The 23,437-nt window shown below is 44.3% G+C and overlaps 1 protein-coding gene across 1 annotated transcript in view; it reads right to left on the bottom strand.

Annotated features, from left to right (window-relative positions):
* LOC141048316 (uncharacterized) overlaps positions 1-23,437 on the bottom strand; it is a 198,499-nt gene that overhangs the window by 19,183 nt on the left and 155,879 nt on the right. Inside the window, exon 10 of the mRNA XM_073543818.1 lies at positions 349-507. Coding sequence (XP_073399919.1) covers positions 349-507 — 159 coding nt within the window. The remainder of the gene's footprint in view (positions 1-348; positions 508-23,437) is intronic.

Genomic DNA, 23,437 nt, shown 5'->3' with positions numbered 1-23,437 from the left:
ATCGAGCAGTGTGAGAAAAGGAAGGTCTGTGAGATAATCCACGTATAAGAATAGCGTCTTAAAGGAGGGGGCAGTTAGCTATGGAAAGTGTTAAATGAATTTGGCAGCCCCCTTCGAAAGTGCTTCACTGGTCTTGGTTTTCCAGAATCCGTGCAATAAAACATAATCAAGCAGCTGTTTCCTGGTCCTGGCTGGGAGAAGCCTAACTCCGTGAAAGCTCGGTAGGCTTCAGAGCAGCTGTTTACAATAATGGTTTTACTTCACACATAACAGAAAGCAGATCAATCGTGAAGCACTATACAATGAATAGATGATTGAATCTTGGCGCTAAAGTAACCTTCAAGATACCTGTTGCACCGCCATTAGTCTGGAATAATTGGCGGCTTTCACTAATGCTTCAGCCGCTCTCTTTGCCCTCTGCTGAGGAGCGCCTTTGGGAAATGCTGGCAACACAGCAAGAACATTCTCCACAGTAAATTCCTGGCTCACAGAACACTCAATTTTTGCCTGTAACACAAACATAATAAAAGTCAACTGGTGGAAACCAAGAAAGCATCTTCTTCTATAAAACCCAGGTGGAAACAAGCTGAATAAACAGATAATATATGGAGAACTATAAAGTCATAAACATGAATGGAAATCAAAGCACTGACAATTTGGTTAGCTAAATGTTTATAGCTCGCCTTACGTGCCCCCGCGTTTTATCGCCATTTACAACTAAACATCGCAATGACGAGAGAGCAACCCGGATACTTACATCAATATGTGTGTGGTTTCTATCAAAATATTGTATTACATTTTCTATTACGAGCTGTCTAAATATATTATACAGAAGGGATCATTACAGGCCGATGTGGAATTACACAACAATTAGTTAGTCAAAGGCCACCATAGCAGCAGTGAGGAGTGATACGAGTGATACAAGCTACACACTATTAAAATATTTGTGTTATGTTTTGTATGATAGTTTATAATGTGCAAAATGTAAAAAATCCAATAATATGGACAGACCACTAACTGTGGTTAGTTATAACAAATTATAATGATTATATTGCACATAAAAACATTTCACATCATATATTCAACACTACAGATTTGCAACACAAATTAACTAAACGATTTCCTAAGTATTGATAGTATTTTATTTTCAAATCTTTCAAGAGCCTTTTGATAAACATTTTTGTTTTTTCCTTTCGGTGCAAAGATGAACAGATTTTTGGCAGTTTCAATCCTTGAACAGGCCACGTAATCTTGACCATGAGAAAAGCATGGAGATTGCAAATTGATCCCTACTACTTTCAAGGACTGTCCCTGAGCATTGTTAATGGACATTGCAAATAGCAGTCGAAGTGGAACTGGAGTCGTTTAAAATCAAAAGGCAAATCAGATGGAATGAGTGGAATTCTTAGACTGAAAATGTCCTCTCCTTTGGCACATCCTGTTGCTGAGCTGTGTATATAATCCTATTCTGTGTGTTACTGTCTGCTGAGCCGTGTATCTAATCCTATCCCATGTGATACAGTCTGCTGAGCCGTGCATCTAATCCTATCCCGTGTAATACAGTCTGCTGAGCCGTAAATCTAATCCTATCCCGTGTGATACAGTCTGCTGCCCTGTGTAGCTAATCCTATCCTGTGTGTTACTGTCTGCTGACCTGTGTATCTAATCCTATCCTGTGTGATACTGTCTGCTGAGCCGTGTATCTAATCCTATCCTGTGTGATACTGCATGCTGAGCCATGTATCGAATCCTCTCCCGTGTGATAGTCTGCTGAGCCGTGTATCTAATCCTATCCTGTGTGATACTGCATGCTGAGCCATGTATCTAATCCTCTCCCGTGTGATAGTCTGCTGAGCCGTATATCTAATCCTATCCCGTGTGATACAGTCTGCTGAGCCGTGTCCCTAGTCCTATCCCGTGTGATAGTCTGCTGAACCGTGTATCTAATCCTATTCTGTGTTACTGTCTGCTGACCTGTGTATCTAATCCTATCCTGTGTGATACTGTCTGCTGAGCCGTCTATCTAATCCTATCCCGTGTGATAGTCTACTGAGCCGTGTATCTAATCCTATCCCGTGTGATAGTCTGCTGAGCCGTATATCTAATCCTATCCCGTGTGATACAGTCTGCTGAGCCGTGTATCTAATCCTATCCTGTGTGTTACTGTCTGCTGACCTGTGTATCTAATCCTATCCTGTGTGATGCAGTCTGTTGAGCTGTGTATCTATTCCTATCCGGTGTGATACTGACTGCTGAGCCGTGTATCTAATCCTATCCTGTGTGATACTAACTGCTGAACCGTGTATCTAATCCTATCCTGTGTGATACTGTCTGCTGAGCCGTGTATCTAATCCTATCCTGTGTGATACTGACTGCTAAGCCGTGAATCTAAGGCCGGCGTCACACTAGAGAGGAATACGGACGAGTGAGAGGCGATAAAACAACGCATTGCACACGGACCAATGATTCTCTATGGGGCAGCTCCCATCAGACGTATTTTTCTCTCGTATTTTCTACCGTCCGTGCCAATCGCAGCATGCTGCGATTGTCAGCGTATTAGGACCGTAGTACGCCAATGCAAGACTATGGGTGCACAAAAACATTGCATTACACACGGACCACCCGTGTGACTTGCGAGAAATACGCCAGACTTTTCCTGGTGACAGGAAATGGGCCAATCCATCATCAGGAAGCTTAGACATGCAAATTAGCTCAAAAAGCGCTCCATACATACAGGAAGTACGCCTCCAAGGAGTACAGCATCATGGCACCCTACCTTAATGTTGAGCTGCTAATTGTTCTTGTGCATGATCGCCCGGAATTATGGGACCAACGGGATGCACATTATGCCAAACCGCGCAAGAAAGGAGGCTGCATGGAGGCGCATATGTCGCAAAATGTTCCCTGATTTTGGTGATCGGTCACGTGAGAAGCAGCAGAACATAAGTACGTGCACATAAATTATGTATGTCAAATTACCTGCCATCCCAAAAAAATGTTATAAGTAGGCCCCCCACACATCCTGTGCTTCTGATATTGGGCTCTTGTGTCTTGTAAATTATTTTTGGACACACTGTTTGACCCTGAGAGAATGTTACCCTGTCCCCAAGCTCCTCATGATGCCTAGCAAAAACAGTTTAAAGAGTTGCTAATTGCCACATGAGCTACTGTGACCCTGTGCATCTGGCCTGGTTGCACCAATGCTATATGCCACCCTGGGTAGAACTCACACGCTAGTAGGCCACATGACTTTGATACTAGTTCAAAAACTTGTTTTCGGCAAATTGTAAGTTTTCATTCTTTTATGTCACATTGCAGTTGAAGATGTGATGAGACGCTGGCGCAGCATCCGTGACCAGTATCGCCGTGAGCGCCAGCAGCGGGCAAGAAGTGGTTCAGGGGCCCACACAAAGCGGAAATATGTTTGTTTTGACCGCCTCTCGTTCCTCGCTCCAATTATGGATCTCAGACCGTAAGTATGACAAAAACACCACATGACACAAATGCTTTATAGGGCCCGATCAAAAATTTCCTTTTTCTACGTTTTATATTTAATCACAGAACTCACTCTAACATCACGGAAAGGGAGACAAGGTCTGAATCAGAGGCCATCGATCCTGTAGGTGGAGGGGTTGAACTGTCTCGACCATCTTGTGAGCTTCCAAGGAGCCAGGCTCAAGTCACTTCTCCGGCTCGACCTGATTCTGCCCTAGTACCTGGACCGCCACCAGAAACACCACCACCAGGAAGAGAGCCACAACAAGGACCGTCAGCTGCATCACCACCCGACATCCATGATGAACAGGGCAACAGCAGCAGCCCAACTGTTTGCCTAGAGGGCTCCCCCCAGCCTGCTGTGCCATCCAGGCGACGTAGACAAAGGCGCCATATCCCTGCCACTGATACCACGACCAATGTGGATACAGGGGCCCAAAATTCTCGTAACAGAGTTGCCACTGATGATGGGGAGGAGTACTCACGCAGCCTTGCCCATTATCTACGTTCCCTTCCCCGTGAGGTGCGGCTACGTGCAAGGATCCATTCAGATCCTAACTGACGCAAGCACACCCCCCAATACCCCTTATGAGCTGTTTGAGTTTCTGGAGACGTGGCAGCTGTCACCCAGGAATCTCATGCGTCTTAACCCACACCCCCAAGTGCTTGCTCAATCAGGGTCTGAGGATCCTCCTACATGTGGGCCTACACCACACCCCCTTCCCCCCCTACCCAACATTGGCAAAATCATTCACAAATGTCAGGGTATAACCCAGCACACCAATATGGCCACTTGTTCCCAGCCAATGTTGGAGGCTGGTGCCAATCTGGTTGGAGACGACATGGCCATTTTGGTGGTTTAGACTCACGGCCCTACCAGCCTCAACAGGAGAGTCGTCTCCAATATAGTGCCCAGTATCCACCTCAAGCCCATGAGCCGGCCCACTACCTCCATCATGGGCAACAGTATGCCCCCACACAGGCCGAGGGCCAAGGTGGACACACTAGCCATCAGGCAACACAGGCTGGGCTGCCGCTTTCTCCAACCCCTACATACTACAATTTATAACTTTGTGTGTGTTTTTGTGGTTAAATGCTGTATTTTAACATTGGAAAAATTTGCTTGTGTTCTAAGGCCAATTCCGGCCATTTTGATAAATAACATAAGGCTTCACAAGGCCTTTAAAAAAAGGATTCATAAAAAGTTTTCACTTTCAATTGTTGTTGTGTTTATCAATTATGCACTTACATCATGACATGCTGCCATATGCTTACATTACACATTGATTTCTAAACAGAGAAAAGACATAAGGGACTGATTCTTGAGTGGATCCTGGTAGCTGGCGTGGTGGTGGTAGATCCAATTGGTTGGTGCGTAGCCGCCGACCCATAATGGAAGTATTGAAGACTCTAGAGTCTTCCGTCCTTCCATAGGCCCCAATGTCAACAATTATTAACTTGCATTGGGGGTCGGCCAGAGCCAACAATACAACAGAAAAGTATTGTTTCTAATTGAAGAATTGTGAGCCAGAGTTCGGCGGCTTACGCACCCGGATATGTTTGCCATCAAGGGCCCCAATACAATTAGGAAAGTGGCATTCCTCCTCAAAGTCCCTTGATATCCTCAACCAGTCTTCCATCCTGGGCTGGGGAATGACAAATTGATGTAGAGTTGACTATATTTGACTACATGTCGACCTGATTATGCCAGAAATGGTAGATCTTCCAATGAGAAAATCATGGTGGAGGGCGGCAGAAGACAGGCCAGTGGACAGGAAGCTGAAGAACAACAGAAATGGAACATTTTAGAATGCACAAATTAACAAAACACCAGGTACATACATACCAAACTTGTTAGTGATTCATATCTACTGGTAGAAGAAAAAAGCAGTGTGTATAGAAGTCATGATCACCCACAATTGTACTCAATCAAAGCAATCAATATGAAATTGTAAATTTTTATTATACAAAAGCACACAAATCCTCCACTTTCCCCTGAGGAAGCCACGCTTTCTAGTGGCGATACGCGTGGGGTTGTCCCCACATTACACCCATATGCTGGCTGCAGGTTTAACCCATTGATCACCTTTATTGTGAGGTAGTATTATCGTGTTTTTGATTGCTGATTTTCAGCCTCATTCTTTGTGCTTAACCAGAGGTTTCTCTGACTTTTTTTTTTTTTTTTTTTCTCCCAGGTCATTTTTTGATTCTATACAGCTCTCCTTTTCTTTTGTTGGCCATATTGGAACATATGGTCACTCATTATCATTACATACCTTATAGTATTTTTTGTCAGGAGATTAAGTACTTTATTCTTAGGCATACAGTGTTTACATTTTGATCTTACTGGATGCTTATCCAAATATAGGTCCCAGCAGACCTTAGGTTGCCAATTTGGGATTGCTCATATGCCTTTCATGCATTTTTTGCACATTTATTGGGAGATAACAGATCACTCATCACATTATTTACTGGGCTTTTGCTGTCTCTACACATTTATATGTATATTGGCTGCCAAATGAATGATGGTTGTATATGTATTGTGACATCTTTTTTGTTTTTTTACCTGCTCATATTCATATGATAGAATATTTTGATCATTAATAACTGCCAGCTTGGTGTATATGTGTTTATAAGGGTCTTAACATGGACTCTGGGTGGTTCTATTTTTGGCATTTTTTAGGCCTTTTTAATTGGTTTTAACCATTGTGTGTTCAGATTTGTGTGCTTTTGTATAATAAAAATTTACAACTTCATATTGATTGCTTTGATTGAGTACAATTGTGGGTGATCATGACTTCTATACACACTGCTTTTTTCTTCTACTGACATTTTATATTGTGTGTTGTCATAGATCCCCTCTAATATCCTGGGGTGCGCTCAAACCCCTTTTCTACAACCTGATTCATATCTACTAACACACATATATTTGGTCGCACAATCACTACGTGATATTCAGTACATATTACACATAACATTCTGGTCTGTAAGCTTATATATATGTGGAATAAGAAGTGGGCATTAAACTTCGGACCAAATAAAAAACAGAGTTTGGGCAACACATCATGAACATAGAGAATGTGGTTGTGTAGTACATACCGTAATGTGAGTACAAGTCGCTCCTCTGCAGATCTAGCTTGGCGCATCCTTGTGTCCTGAAAGGTTATCCCAGGATCCCAGGGCGCACTGTCTCCAAGAGTAGATCAAATGTTGCAAGGCTCATGCGACAGTATTTGTATTGATCCCGCAGAGAAGAATAGAGGAGCTGAAAATGACCTTTTGTGAGTCGTTGCCTCAAAAGTGGATGGACCCACATGCGTCGCCTCCTCCTCGGATCCACAATCACTGGGTATGGCTGGCCAAAGCGCCTGGGCAAAACCCAGTTGAAGAGAACATGGTCAGTTGGGGTGAACTGAAGTGTGTCAGACATGTTTGCTAACAACCAGCAAGACCCCCACACAAGCAGAGCACCAAAATGGGCAGATTGGAGGCTGCCACCTGATGTTGAGGCAATAAATAGGGTTGGTGCTGATGATTTAAATTATGTGCAGGCCTCAAAACCGTTAAATGTCCGTTTTGCAAGGCTGCGAGAAAAAAAAACGGTATACAGATGCCATACGGATGCTTACATGAGAAAAATACGCGGCCACACCCTGACAACGGATGACATACGGAGCACTATTTAGGGACCATTTATACGTATTACGGACGTAAAATACGGTCCGCATTTTTCTACTTTGTGTGTGACTCCAGCCTAATACTCTCCTGTGTCAGAACAATATAAAAAAGAGCATGCATTTATTTAGCTCTGTATTCCATAATGGTGTACATCGGTGCAAGTAGTCATGGTGCTACTTCCCTGTTTTTCTGTCAGCAAGTTTTCATGTATTCACTTGCCCTTCGTATTAGTTTCTAATGTGCTATAATATTTTTGGGGTATGCATACCAACAATAGTGATGTAGCACCTTTGTGACATCTACTTATGAATATCTGTGTATTATTGTGAGCATGCACATTTATCTGAATAGTAATAGCTTTGCCCGCAAACAATTGCTGGCTAGCCACTGCGCATGCACTATGTACACATATGTGACTTCTGGTAGCTACGTAGAGCGCGCAAGCGCACTATAGGCTTTGACTCTGACCAGTGGGCACTTCCGGGTGTTCCACCGTACGTCATTGTAAACACTCTGTGTCCCGTACTGTGGGTGCGCAGGCGCAGTACATGCTCTGACCCTGACTAGTGAGAATTTCCGGGCGATTCATTGTGCGCGATCGCAATGCCCTCTGCTGTTCTCCTGCCGCCGGCCGGTAATAACTGTAGTTAATGATTTATGCATAAATAGTTGGTTACAACAGAACCGGACAAGCTCACCTTGAAAAAGACACCTCGGGTGTCGGAACGCGTGGGTTATCATACACCACTTTGGCTGCATGACTGCTTCCCATATGACGGGGCGACTTCGTCTTTTCCCTGACTGACTGGTTTATGGTGATGTATTAGTCCACCTTATTTTATTTAGGCCAGCAGCCTCTCCATCAGGTTGTTTTTTCATTCAGGGTTTAGGAGTCTGTGATTTAGCAGGAACTCATTGGTGGTTATAACTACATGTCTTGTTGTCTCCCTGATAATATGGTGTAAGACCTATCTATATTCTGTGGGGCTATATTAGCAGCATTTCTACATGATATATGGTTTGTGCAATAATTAATTATTAGCGGCCAGTGGTTGTATAATATTGATCACCTTATATTGATTTTTGGGGACCATGTTTGTCTCAATCTACTGTATTTTTTTAAGTGTTTTTGAACTGTGTGCTGTCTTCTGGTTTTGTAAACAATAAAACATATTTTGTTATATCCATTTGTATTTTGTGTGGCGATCCTAAATATATGCATGCTCTTTTTTTTATATTGTTCTGATACAGGTTACATGCATTTAGTGATCCCTGTAGTATTACTCTTTCTGGTATTATAATGATGGTGCCCACTTGATTCACTTTTCAATAATACTCTCCTGTGTGTTATTGTCTGCTGAGCCGTGTATCTAATCCTATCCTATCTGATACTGTAGGCTGAGCTGTGTATCTAGTCTTATCCTGTGTTATACTGTGTGCTGATGTATCTAATCCTATCCGGTGTGATACTGACTGCTGAGCCGTCTATCTAATCCGCTCCTGTGTGCTATTGTCTGGTGAGCCGTGTATCTAATCCTTTCCTGTGTGATACTGACTGCTAACCTGTATATCTAATGTTATCCTGTGTGATACTGACTGCTGAACCATGTATCTATTCCTATCCTGTGTGATACTGTCTGCTGAGCTGTGTATGTAATCCTATCCTGTGTGATAACATCCGCTGAGCCATGCATCTAATCCTATCCTGTGTGATACTGTCTGGTGAGCCGTTTATCTAATCCTATCCTGTGTGATACTAACTGCTGAGCCGTGTATCTAATCCTATCCTGTGTGATACTGGGCTCCCCCTGCAGTCTGTGTCAGAGGGTGGTCTGTGCTGGAACTGTAATAAATTGTGTTATTTTCAGCTTTACAGAAGGACGATAACACCATAGAAATGATAAGAATAATAGGCCTCAGTTACCACAATGTCTACAAGGAAAACTGTTGCTCATAGCAACCAATCACAGCTCAGCTTCTTTTAAACAGCTGTGGTGAAATGAAAGATGCTTAGTGATTGGTTGCTGTGTGGAGTGGGCGTGGCCGATGAATACACACATACATACAGTGGGGAAAAAAAGTATTTAGTCAGTCAGCAATAGTGCAAGTTCCACCACTTGAAAAGATGAGAGGCGTCTGTAATTTACATCATAGGTAGACCTCAACTATGGGAGACAAACTGAGAAAAAAAAATCCAGAAAATCACATTGTCTGTTTTTTTTTTCATTTTATTTGCATATTATGGTGGAAAATAAGTATTTGGTCAGAAACAAAATTTCATCTCAATACTTTGTGATATATCCTTTGTTGGCAATGACAGAGGTCAAACGTTTTCTGTAAGTCTTCACAAGGTTGCCACACACTGTTGTTGGTATGTTGGCCCATTCCTCCATGCAGATCTCCTCTAGAGCAGTGATGTTTTTGGCTTTTCGCTTGGCAACACGGACTTTCAACTCCCTCCAAAGGTTTTCTATAGGGTTGAGATCTGGAGACTGGCTAGGCCACTCCAGGACCTTGAAATGCTTCTTACGAAGCCACTCCTTCGTTGCCCTGGCGGTGTGCTTTGGATCATTGTCTGTCACGTCGCCGTCAGACTCGGGGCCCGCTGTTCCGCCCTCAGCCACTAGGAGGCGACGGACTGTCACGCCGCCCTCGGGCTCGGGGCCTGCTGTCCAGGCCTCAGCCACCAGGAGACGCCGGACTGACATGTCGTCGTCGATCTCGGGGCCTGCTGTTCCGCCCTCAACAACTAGGAGGCGCCGTGGCTCGCGCCCGAGTGAGGGTGGCAACAATGAAAGGGCTTCTGCGCAGGCGTCTACTGGACGCAGACTCCGCTCCTCTGTCAGTCATGAAGGGGCTGGTGCATCATCATCAGGTCTGGTCCTGGGGGCGGTCCTGATGACATCACCAGCCCGGGAGCCTGTGAGGGACGACCTGATCCCTCAAATACCTTGGGACTGGGCTTGCAAGCCGCCGGATATATTCTTGGTTCCCCTACGTGTTACTTGTGATTGCCTATCGTTAACTCCGACCTCAGCCTGAACTTCTGACTACTCTGTTGCCTGCCGTTTTTGTACCTTGCATTTCTCCTGATTACTGACGCTGACCTTGGCCTGGATTCCTGACCCCCTCTACTGCCTGACGATTTTGTACCTCCGCTACTCTCCCGGTTTTTGACCTCTGCCTGGACTCTCGACTCTGCCTCTGCCTGCCGTTTCTGTACCTCCACTGCTCGCCTGGCTTCCGACTCCATTTTTGGCTCCCTTCCTGCTGTTCTATTGCGACCGTTCTGCTCTGGCACTCTGCTCCTGTTCAGACAGCGCTTCCTGGGCTCTGCAGTAAATCCAGATCCCTGTATAGGGGTAAAGGGTGTCGGTGCTACTCGGGGCGCTGTCTGTCTGCAGCCCAGACCCGCAGACGGACGCGACATTATATCCGGCCCAAATAAAACTGTCTCTTGTGTGTGTATATACAGTGGGGCAAAAAAGTATTTAGTCAGTCAGCAATAGTGCAAGTTCCACCACTTAAAAAGATGAGAGGCGTCTGTAATTTACATCATAGGTAGACCTCAACTATGGTAGACAAACTGAGAAAAAAAAATCCAGAAAATCACATTGTCTGTTTTTTTTTCATTTTATTTGCATATTATGGTGGAAAATAAGTATTTGGTCAGAAACAAAATTTCATCTCAATACTTTGTGATATATGCTTTGTTGGCAATGACAGAGGTCAAACGTTTTCTGTAAGTCTTCACAAGGTTGCCACACACTGTTGTTGGTATGTTGGCCCATTCCTCCATGCAGATCTCCTCTAGAGCAGTGATGTTTTTGGCTTTTCGCTTGGCAACACGGACTTTCAACTCCCTCCAAAGGTTTTCTATAGGGTTGAGATCTGGAGACTGGCTAGGCCACTCCAGGACCTTGAAATGCTTCTTACGAAGCCACTCCTTCGTTGCCCTGGCGGTGTGCTTTGGATCATTGTCATGTTGAAAGACCCAGCCATGTTTCATCTTCAATGCCCTTGCTGATGGAAGGAGGTTTGCACTCAAAATCTCACGATACATGGCCCCATTCATTCTTTCATGTACCCGGATCAGTCGTCCTGGCCCCTTTGCAGAGAAACAGCCCCAAAGCATGATGTTTCCACCACCATGCTTTACAGTAGGTATGGTGTTTGATGGATGCAACTCAGTATTCTTTTTCCTCCAAACACGACAAGTTGTGTTTCTACCAAACAGTTCCAGTTAGGTTTCATCAGACCATAGGACATTCTCCCAAAACTCCTCTGGATCATCCAAATGCTCTCTAGCAAACTTCAGACGGGCCCGGACATGTACAGGCTTAAGCAGTGGGACACGTCTGGCACTGCAGGATCTGAGTCCATGGTGGCGTAGTGTGTTACTTATGGTAGGCCTTGTTACATTGGTCCTAGCTCTCTGCAGTTCATTCACTAGGTCCCCCCGCGTGGTTCTGGGATTTTTGCTCACCGTTCTTGTGATCATTCTGACCCCACGGGGTGGGATTTTGCGTGGAGCACCAGATCGAGGGAGATTATCAGTGGTCTTGTATGTCTTCCATTTTCTAATTATTGCTCCCACAGTTGATTTATTCACTCCAAGCTGGTTGGCTATTGCAGATTCAGTCTTCCCAGCCTGGTGCAGGGCTACAATTTTGTTTCTGGTGTCCTTTGACAGCTCTTTGGTCTTCACCATAGTGGAGTTTGGAGTCAGACTGTTTGAGGGTGTGCACAGGTGTCTTTTTATACTGATAACAAGTTTAAACAAGTGCCATTACTACAGGTAATGAGTGGAGGAAAGAGGAGACTCTTAAAGAAGAAGTTACAGGTCTGTGAGAGCCAGAAATCTTGATTGCTTGTTTCTGACCAAATACTTATTTTCCACCATAATATGCAAATAAAATGAAAAAAAAACAGACAATGTGATTTTCTGGATTTTTTTTTCTCAGTTTGTCTCCCATAGTTGAGGTCTACCTATGATGTAAATTACAGACGCCTCTCATCTTTTTAAGTGGTGGAACTTGCACTATTGCTGACTGACTAAATACTTTTTTGCCCCACTGTATATATATCACACCTATATGAAGACAGTTTCTCTGAATTTTTTTTTCCTTTCCTCTCTTGCCTGAGCTGATTGTTGGACTAAAACACCTGTTACTAAGCCTCAGTATACAGCCTGGAGGATCAGTCTCACCTTCCTGCTCGAGCATGCTGCAGTTAGGAGACTCCAGGGACAAAGCTGAACGTCAGAGATCCGTACCCCGGGAACATCAGCCTCTGAGCAGCTCTGGCTATGGTTGCGCAGAGGCTCAGGTATTGCCCGCAGATGCGGCCAAAGTTTTACTACCTATTTCATTGTATTTTGGTCAGGATTCTCTGTGTTTAAAAGCCTATGTCGATAGCGGGTCTGAAGGGAATTTTATGGACTCTTTTGCTGCTAAAAAACTTGGTGTCCCACTACTGAAACTTAATATTCCAATTAAAACCACAGCTATTAATGGCACATCCATTATTCAGGAGGGGGTTAAATTTGTTACTGCTAAGATAACTATGTCAGTAGGAGCACTACATACTGAGCTTATTTCCTTTTTTGTGTTGGACAATCTATCTTCTGCAGTCATTTTGGGAATGCCGTGGCTACGTCAACATAACCCTGTCATTGACTGGCACCTGGGTGATGTGGTGCGCTGGAGTTCGCAATGCCAGGATAATTGCATGTCTGTAGCAGTAAATCAAACCAAGCTAAAAAAACACCCTTTCATACCGTTTGCTCTCAGGGATTATGGAGATGTCTTTTCCGTTATAGAGTCTGAGAAACTACCACCCCACAGAGAGTATGATTGTCCTATAAACCTAATTCCAGATGCCCGTCTTCCAAAAGGGAGAATATTTAATCTCTCTGGTCCAGAGCGTCAGGCCATGAATGAGTACATAGCGGATAGTTTAAGAAAGGGGTTCATTAGACCATCTATTTCACCAGTTGGAGCTGGGTTCTTCTTTGTAGAGAAGAAAGATGGTGGTCTCAGACCCTGCATTGACTACCGGGAATTAAACGCAATCACTATAAAGAACCAGTACCCGCTTCCACTCATCCCTGATCTTTTTAATCAGCTAATTGGAGCCCGTTGGTTTACTAAACTTGACCTCCGGGGGGCATACAATCTAATCCGCATAAGAGACGGCGATGAGTGGAAGACAGCGTTTAATACACCTCTTGGTCACTTTGAGTACCTAGTAATGCCTTTCGGACTCAGCAATGCTCCTGCAGTGTTTCAGCACTTTGTTAACGATATTTTCAGGGACATCTGTGGTGTGTATGTCGTTGTGTACTTGGATGACATTTTGATTTACTCCACTGACCCTGTGACACATGCTCAACACGTCCGTTCAGTACTGCAGAGACTGCGGGAGAACTCCTTGTTTGCTAAGTTGGAGAAATGTGTCTTTTTCGCTGAGGAGGTACAATTTTTGGGGTACATGGTCTCAGGCAGGGGGTTCCGCATGGATCCTGCCAAGATCCAACCTATTAAGGCGTGGGTGCAACCCAAATCGCTGAAAGCACTGCAGCGATTTTTGGGATTTGCCAATTACTACCGTAAGTTTATCAGGAGTTTTTCTGAGATTGCCAAGCCACTCACGGATCTAACCCGAAAGGGGGCGGACGTGGCCAACTGGAATCCCGAGGCCATTCAAGCATTTTCTACGTTAAAAGAATGCTTTGTGGCCAACCCGGTTTTAGTACAACCTGACTTAGACCGCCCATTTATTGTGGAGGTGGATGCCTCCGAAGTCGGAGTGGGAGCAGTGCTATCGCAAGGCACTGCAGCCCTCACTCAGCTGCGCCCGTGTGCTTTTTTTTCCCGAAAGTTCTCTGCCACAGAGAAGAACTATGATATTGGGAATCGGGAATTACTAGCAATCAAATGGGCCTTCGAGGAATGGCGTCACTTTCTCGAAGGCGCCAAACACAAGGTCACCGTCATTACAGACCACAAAAACCTGACCTACCTGGAGTCAGCTAAAAGACTGAATTCCAGGCAGGCCAGGTGGGCCTTGTTCTTTTCAAGGTTCAATTTTTTAATCACCTCTCGCCCTGGCACGAAAAATGTGAGGGCCGATGCCCTCTCTTGCAGTTTTTGCCCCACACAAGCCGAAGACTGTGAACCCGTTCCGATATTAGCCAATGGGATCGTCGTGTCGGCAGTTTCCTTGGACCTTCTGGAGGAGATCCGTAGGTCTCCGGAACGAGCTCCTGACACTACACCCCCCCCAAAAATTGTTTGTTCCGAATTCCTTTCGCCTTCAAGTTCTTAAAGAGTCACATGACTCTGTTCTGGCAGGTCATCCTGGGCTCAATAATACCACCAGGTTGGTAACTAGGAACTTTTGGTGGCCGACGGTGGTCAAGGACTGTAAGAACTATGTTTCAGCATGTGAAGTCTGTGCCCGCGCCAAATCCACCCATAATCGCCCTGCTGGCTGGCTTCAGTCCTTGCCCACCCCTGAGAGTCCATGGACCCACATCTCTATGGACTTCATCACAGACCTGCCGACCTCAGATGGGAAAACATGTATCTGGGTGGTGGTAGACAGGTTCAGCAAACAGTGCCATTTTATTCCCCTGTCTGGCTTACCTAACTCCGAAACCTTGAGCAAATTGTTCCTTGTGCACATTGTACGTCTTCATGGTGTTCCGTCAAATATTGTGTCCGACAGAGGTACCCAGTTCGTCTCAAAATTCTGGAGGGCGTTCTGTAAACGCATCGGTGTTGAGTTATCCTTCTCCTCGGCCTAACACCCCGAAACCAATGGGCAAACCGAACGTGCTAATCAAGCTCTGGAGCAATACCTCCGTTGTTACGTGTCAGGATACCAGTCCGATTGGGTAGAACATCTGCCATTGGCTGAGTTTGCCTTAAATAATCGCTACCAGGACTCCATTAAAACTACCCCTTTTTTTTGTAACCTTGGATTGCATCCGCGCTTTGGGTCGTTCTCGGCTAGGATGTCGGAGCTCCCTGGGGTAGAGAAAAACATACATCGCTTGAAAACAATATGGTCTGAAGTAAATACGAATTTGAAAGGGGCTCAAGTTAGACAGGCTTCAGCTGCAAACAAACGACGGTCCAAGGGGCCACACTTGGGGGTTGGGGACAAGGTTTGGCTTTCGACTAAAAACATCAAACTGAAAGTACCGTCTGCCAAACTGGGTCCCAGATTTATCGGCCCATATGAAATTATAGAAGTGGTTAACCCGGTAGCCTTCCGTTTGAAACTTCCGCAGTCATTTAAATTACCTAACGTGTTCCACAAGTCTCTCCTCAAACTCTATCGCTCCCCAATTCACCCTGTCCAGTCCCCTCCTCCTCCTGTTTCGGTCGGAGGGTCCTTGGAGTATGAAGTCCAGGGTATCCTTGACTCCCGCCTTGTGAGAGACTCCATACAGTATCTTATACACTGGAAGGGCTACGGCCCGGAGGAGAGGTCCTGGGTCCCCGCAAGGAACATCCATGCCAAGGCATTAATTAGGAGATTTCATCTCCTTCACCCTGACAAACCGGGTTTTGAGGGTCCGGAGGCCCCTCCTGGAGAGGGGGGTACTGTCACGTCGCCGTCAGACTCGGGGCCCGCTGTTCCGCCCTCAGCCACTAGGAGGCGACGGACTGTCACGCCGCCCTCAGGCTCGGGGCCTGCTGTCCAGGCCTCGGCCACCAGGAGACGCCGGACTGACATGTCGTCGTCGATCTCGGGGCCTGCTGTTCCGCCCTCAACAACTAGGAGGCGCCGTGGCTCGCGCCCGAGTGAGGGCGGCAACAATGAAAGGGCTTCTGCGCAGGCGTCTACTGGACGCAGACTCCGCTCCTCTGTCAGTCATGAAGGGGCTGGTGCATCATCATCAGGTCTGGTCCTGGGGGCGGTCCTGATGACATCACCAGCCCGGGAGCCTGTGAGGGATGACCTGATCCCTCAAATACCTTGGGACTGGGCTTGCAAGCCGCCGGATATATTCTTGGTTCCCCTACGTGTTACTTGTGATTGCCTATCGTTAACTCCGACCTCAGCCTGAACTTCTGACTACTCTGGTGCCTGCCGTTTTTGTACCTTGCATTTCTCCTGATTACTGACGCTGACCTTGGCCTGGATTCCTGACCCCCTCTACTGCCTGACGATTTTGTACCTCCGCTACTCTCCCGGTTTTTGACCTCTGCCTGGACTCTCGACTCTGCCTCTGCCTGCCGTTTCTGTACCTCCACTGCTCGCCTGGCTTCCGACTCCATTTTTGGCTCCCTTCCTGCTGTTCTATTGCGACTGTTCTGCTCTGGCACTCTGCTCCTGTTCAGACAGCGCTTCCTGGGCTCTGCAGTAAATCCAGATCCCTGTATAGGGGTAAAGGGTGTCGGTGCTACTCGGGGCGCTGTCTGTCTGCAGCCCAGACCCGCAGACGGACGCGACATTGTCATGTTGAAAGACCCAGCCACGTTTCATCTTCAATGCCCTTGCTGATGGAAGGAGGTTTGCACTCAAAATCTCACGATACATGGCCCCATTCATTCTTTCATGTACCCGGATCAGTCGTCCTGGCCCCTTTGCAGAGAAACAGCCCCAAAGCATGATGTTTCCACCACCATGCTTTACAGTAGGTATGGTGTTTGATGAATGCAACTCAGTATTCTTTTTCCTCCAAACACGACAAGTTGTGTTTCTACCAAACAGTTCCAGTTTGGTTTCATCAGACCATAGGACATTCTCCCAAAACTCCTCTGGATCATCCAAATGCTTTCTAGCAAACTTCAGACGGGCCCGGACATGTACAGGCTTAAGCAGTGGGACACGTCTGGCACTGCAGGATCTGAGTCCATGGTGGCGTAGTGTGTTACTTATGGTAGTCCTTGTTACATTGGTCCCAGCTCTCTGCAGTTCATTCACTAGGTCCCCCCGCGTGGTTCTGGGATTTTTGCTCCCACAGTTGATTTCTTCACTCCAAGCTGGTTGGCTATTGCAGATTCAGTCTTCCCAGCCTGGTGCAGGGCTACAATTTTGTTTCTGGTGTCCTTTGACAGCTCTTTGGTCTTCACCATAGTGGAGTTTGGAGTTTGAGGGTGTGCACAGGTGTCTTTTTATACTGATAACAAGTTTAAACAGGTGCCATTACTACAGGTAATGAGTGGAGGAAAGAGGAGACTCTTAAAGAAGAAGTTACAGGTCTGTGAGAGCCAGAAATCTTGATTGCTTGTTTCTGACCAAATACTTATTTTCCACCATAATATGCAAATAAAATGAAAAAAAAACAGACAATGTGATTTTCTGGATTTTTTTTTTCTCAGTTTGTCTCCCATAGTTGAGGTCTACCTATGATGTAAATTACAGACGCCTCTCATCTTTTTAAGTGGTGGAACTTGCACTATTGCTGACTGACTAAATACTTTTTTTCCCCACTGTACATTCATTTTTATATATATATAGATTTTATGACATTTTACATCATAGATGTTATGTCTTAATAAAAAAAAATAATTAGGGATATATGAAGCTACAACCATCAGTCTATATTACAAATGAAAACTGTATTAGTATCTTGCTTTTATATTAAAATAAATAGGGGTTCTCTAGCTGAGGTTCTTATGATCACCTGTCCTCATGGGTTTCTACTTGTGTATTAAAAAAGATATTAAATTAGGCGTGAGTTGTGAAACTCTTCTCTTTACCAGATGATGAGGAAGGGAGGATGAAAAAGTGAAAGGTCTTACAGGTAATGGATGGTGGGGGGAGTTACAGTTTCCAATACTCGGCCAACCACTTGCGAGTCCCTATATTTCCCCAATAGTAAAAACCTATACTCACCTATGGTACGGCTGTATGGGCCTGGCTCTCCCAGGGCTCACGTAACATTGTCTTCTCCTCTGGACAAACCAAGACATCCAGAGGAAGGGAGAGCTGAGGCTGCTGAGAGTAGAGTGAAGCCAGCGCTGATTGGCCTCAGGGATCGCATGACATAATGTCACATGAGCCGTGGAACAGCGGCTGGCACCAAAGGAGACTAAAGGTGTTATTATTTTAATGGGGATGGGGGAGGAACATAGGGGTTGTCAAAGTAATAGAAGTTAGGCCCTCCTCTACTCTAAAGCATGGTAATTTGTGATGAGTGAGTATACTCGTTGCTCGGGTTTTCACGAGCATGCTCGGATGTCCTCCGAGTATTTTGGCATGCTCAGAGATTTAGTTTTCGTCATCTCAGCTGCATGATTTGCGGCTGCTAGACAGGCTGATTACATGTGTGGAATGCCTGTTTGTTAGGGAATTCCCACATGTATTCAGGTTGTCTAGCAGCCATAAATCATGCAGCTACTTCGACGAATACTAAATCTCTGAGCATGCCAAAATACATGGAGGACACACGATCATGCTCAGAAAAACCCGAGCAATGAGTATACTCGCTCATCACTAATGGTAATGTGTCTATAAGCCCAATAACTATCTTCACTAATTAGCAATTAGCTGCTGTTTTGGATCACTCAGCTTAGAGACAACAGTGTCCAATGTCCCTAAATGTACCGTCTCAACGGCTATAAAAGCTTAGAAGAAATGCGTAATTTGCTGTGAACATGCACTGGTTGACACAACTTCTCATTTAGTACAAAAGATAGTAAACAAAAACCTGTGATCAAGCAACAAAGGACTCCTGGAAGGTGTCATTGAAAATCGTCGGAGCGGCGTTAATGTATTTACTTCATTTAATTTTACTTCATTCAGTAGAGAACTTGTAAAATCAACTATAGAATAGCAATTACTTAGCCTTCCATTTATTTTCACCAGGTTTTTGTATGCACTGTGGTCATCATAATTTTCTTTGTGCGTTTCTTTGAGGATGTCTACTTTTACACCACACTCATACTAATGCTGATGTCACGCAACAAGTGTCAGCTTTCTGTTGACCCTCTCCTGGGCTCATATATACAGTATATTGGCATACCTTTTCTTGAGATAAAATGGAACAGAAAAGTCTGCAGAATTTGTATTCTCCAGTATATGGATGATTTTTTGCTAATCACTCTTTTCAGTTCTGAAAATTTTTAAATTTTTCCAATTTTTGGCAAAAATTAGTCAGCTGCAATTTAGCTGAACCCAAGATGGCCAAGCAAATGTTTTAAAAAATAAATAAAAACAATACCTCACCGCTGCCTGTGCCTATTCATTTCCCCTTCCTTTGTTGTAAGCATCCTCTGTTGCTGACTAGGCCTCTGATGTCACTGTTCCATTGCAGCATAAATTTTGACATCATGATATGTGACTCCCAAGGCCTAGACAACAATTGAAAGGCACAGAGGTCCAAATGGCGGGCTGCTTAATGGATGAGCAATGGAGGTGCTACTTAATAATAATGTTTAATTTTATATAGCGCTAACATATTCCGCAGCGCTTTACAGTTTGCACATATCATCATCACTGTCCCCGATGAGGCTCACAATCTAAATTCCCTATCAGTATGTCTTTGGAGTGTGGGAGGAAACCGGAGTACCCGAAGGAAACCCACGCAAACACGGGGAGAACTCCTTGCAGATGTTGTCCTTGGTGGGATTTGAACCCAGGACTCCAGCGCTGCAAGGCTGCAGTGTTATCCACTGAGCCACCGTACTACCCACTTTTTTTTTTTTTTTTTTTTTTTTTACAGCCTATGCATATTATGCTGTGGGGTCGAGAGAGACCCAGGAACAAAATAAGGAACATTCACATTGAATAACTCACAATAAAATCAAATTTCCCTGTAAAATCTGCATGATTTGCTGAATTCAGAACTTTGCAGATTCAATCACCTCTAGTGTACGTGAAACCACTGAGCAGGACTGTACAAAATCATAGGACACAGACCAGTGCAAGTCAGCATACCCACTGTGAAATAAGTGGACAAAGCAAAACAATTGACTTACATCTAAATGATTGATTAAGTATGCAACGGTAATATCTAGCCATGGGAGCAGTGCCTCCAAATAATTGTTAGGTAGAAATTTATTTTAACAGTAAAAAGGAAAAAAAAATTGTAATCTAAAAGATTAATTCAATACTTGATCCTACAACAATCCATTGGATGGGGAAGTGTATTTTAAATCGACCCTAGCATGCCATAAATATGGAAGAAGATCACATTGCTGAAATCTTGGATGACCACTGAGATTCAAAACGATAGGGCACTAAAATGTCTACCAGTTTATAGCATGGAAGATATTAAATTGGCGTCAATATGTCAAGGATGTGGCAGTCGTGATGTGTCTTACTCAAGAGGGATGAACTCTCACTCCACTCAGTCTGTGTCATGAGCCATCGCATTAGAATTCAGCTTGAACGTCTCCAAATGGGGTGTGAGTCAGGCACACAATTACTGACAGTCTGGGGAAGAGAAGGTGAAGTCAGAACCTGTGGGAGAAATTACAAGGATGGGTTTTGCTTTGAGGTGCTAGGCAATAACCATTAGGGATGCTGCAATCCTTATCTGGTGGACAGAAGGCCTAGTATCTTCTTTAATACTATTACTTGACAAGAATATATAGCTGGCTGTGGTTAGTTTAAAAGAAAATCATCCACTGTGTTGGATATAAATGTGCCGTGTGTATGAGAAAAAAAATTTGGCACTGTACAGAGGGATGGAATTCCAAATCAACCATTTATTTGATGGAAGTCTACATAGCCTGACATCAACCATAGACTTGTGGAAGGAAGACTTTAGAGGAGAGCTCCAAAGCACCATACACTTTAGAAGATGGCCCTGTGACCCCTCTGGTTCATCAACCCAGTAGAGCACCTATGTTCTCAGCTTTGTAAGGCTAGTTTCACACTAGCGCTTATTCCATGCAGCGCACGGCGCCGCTAAGCCCCGCCCCCTGCCGGCTCCCTGCCCGCCCCATCCGGTCATCGCCGCCTACTATCGCACATGGACGCATGCGATCTGCGCACCCTATCTTTAGCATAGGGTGTGCAGATCGTGCGCTGGCCGTGCTCTAGTAGGATTTTAGCGTGCGCTGTGCACTTTTTGAGGTGCAATTCTTTGGTATTATTATCTTCATTTAATTTGTCTTAAATGAAAAAACACAAAAAGAATTGTCCTAAAGCCAAATTGGATATAATTCCACACCAAACATAAAAAAGAGGGTGGACAAAAGTATTGGCACTGTTCGAAAAATCATGTGATGCTTTTCTAATTTGTGTAATTAACAGCACCTGTAACTTACCTGTGGCACCTAACAGGTGTTGGCAATAACTAAATCACACTTGCAGCCAGTTGACATGGATTAAAGTTGACTCAACCTCTGTCCTGTGTCCTTGTGTGTACCACATTGAGCATGGAGAAAAGAAGACCAAAGAACTGTCTGAGGACTTGAGAAACCAAATTGTGAGGAAGCATGAGCAATCTCAAGGCTACAAGTCCATCTCCAAAGACCTGAATGTTCCTGTGTCTACCGTGCACAGTGTCATCAAGAAGTTTAAAGCCCATGTCACTGTGGCTAACCTCCCTAGATGTGGACGGAAAAGAAAAATTGACAAGAGATTTCAACGCAAGATTGTGCGGATGTTGGATAAAGAACCTCAACTAACATCCAAACAAGTTCAAGCTGCCCTGCAGTCCGAGGGTACAACAGTGTCAACCCGTACTATCCGTCGGCGTCTGAATGAAAAGGGACTGTATGGTAGGAGACCCAGGAAGACCCCACTTCTTACCCCGAGACATAAAAAAGCCAGGCTGGAGTTTGCCAAAACTTACCTGAAAAAGCCTAAAACATTTTGGAAGAATGTTCTCTGGTCAGATGAGACAAAAGTAGAGCTTTTTGAGCAAAGGCATCAACATAGAGTTTACAGGAGAAAAAAAGAGGCATTCAAAGAAAAGAACACAGTCCCTACAGTCAAACATGGTGGAGGTTCCCTGATGTTTTGGGGTTGCTTTACTGCCTCTGGCACTGGACTGCTTGACCGTGTGCATGGCATTATGAAGTCAGAAGACTACCAACAAATTTTGCAGCATAATGTAGGGCCCAGTGTGAGAAAGCTGGGTCTCCCTCAGAGGTCATGGGTCTTCCAGCAGGACAATGACCCAAAACACACTTCAAAAAGCACTAGAAAATGGTTTGAGAGAAAGCACTGGAGACTTCTAAGGTGGCCAGCAATGAGTCCAGACCTGAATCCCATAGAACACCTGTGGAGAGATCTAAAAATGGCAGTTTGGAGAAGGCACCCTTCAAATATCAGGGACCCGGAGCAGTTTGCCAAAGAAGAATGGTCTAAAATTCCAGCAGAGCATTGTAAGAAACTCATTGATGGTTACCGGAAGCGGTTGGTCGCAGTTATTTTGGCTAAAGGTTGTGCAACCAAGTATTAGGCTGAGGGTGCCAATACTTTTGTCTGGCCCATTCATGGAGTTTTATGTGAAATGATCAATGCTTTGCTTTTTGCTTCATTCTCGTTTGTGTTTTTTAATTTAAGACAAATTAAATGAAGATAATAATACCAAAGAATTTGTGTTTGCAATCATTTTCAGGAAGAAACTGAGTATTATCTGACAGAATTGCAGGGGTGTCAATACTTTTGGCCACAACTGTATGTGAAAATCACTGATGAAACACGGATGGTAAAATCTGACACATTGACCAAACAATGAAGAAAATTGGATCCAAAACACTGATGACTGGTACAATATTTTTCAAAAAACTTGGATGTCTTAATGAGGTCTAACTTGGCTTTAGTACGGTAAAAGCTTATGCTTATAAACAAGCAAAACAGAATTAAAAATCTTATTAAAAATCAATGTGTATTATTATGGAGTCTCAACCATTTACTGTGCACAATCAAACATTTAGTTAGGAAGAAACATCTGAGAAGAAAACATTTATCCAGGAAATAAAAAAACACTTTGTTAATGGCTAATTTGTAGGGGTGTTAAACTTCATCAGGAAGTATAAATGTAGTTTGCGGACTAAAATAGGTTACTAAAATACGCCAGTTCGAATAGTTTTATTAAATTACAGAATATTAAAAAATAGCAACTTTAATTTTCAAGTAAGATTAATGAAATATATACACTGGTCTGAAGACATTTTAATATTTTGGGATGTTGCTAATCTGGAAACATCGTGATCTATATGGTTTAGGTACATGAGTACTCTTGGTATACAGTTCTTCTATTTACGCAATTAGCCTGTTTGATCTGAAAGCTATCTGTCATGTATTTTCACTGGGAAGAAAAGAAACAAATGCTCTGCCAGAC

The sequence above is a fragment of the Dendrobates tinctorius genome, unplaced genomic scaffold (assembly GCF_039654945.1).
Source record: "Dendrobates tinctorius isolate UK_male_01 unplaced genomic scaffold, ASM3965494v1 ptg000003l, whole genome shotgun sequence".
Lineage (NCBI taxonomy): Eukaryota > Metazoa > Chordata > Amphibia > Anura > Dendrobatidae > Dendrobates > Dendrobates tinctorius.
Note: the sequence above shows the minus strand (reverse complement) of the source record. Positions and strands in the feature narration are given on the sequence as shown.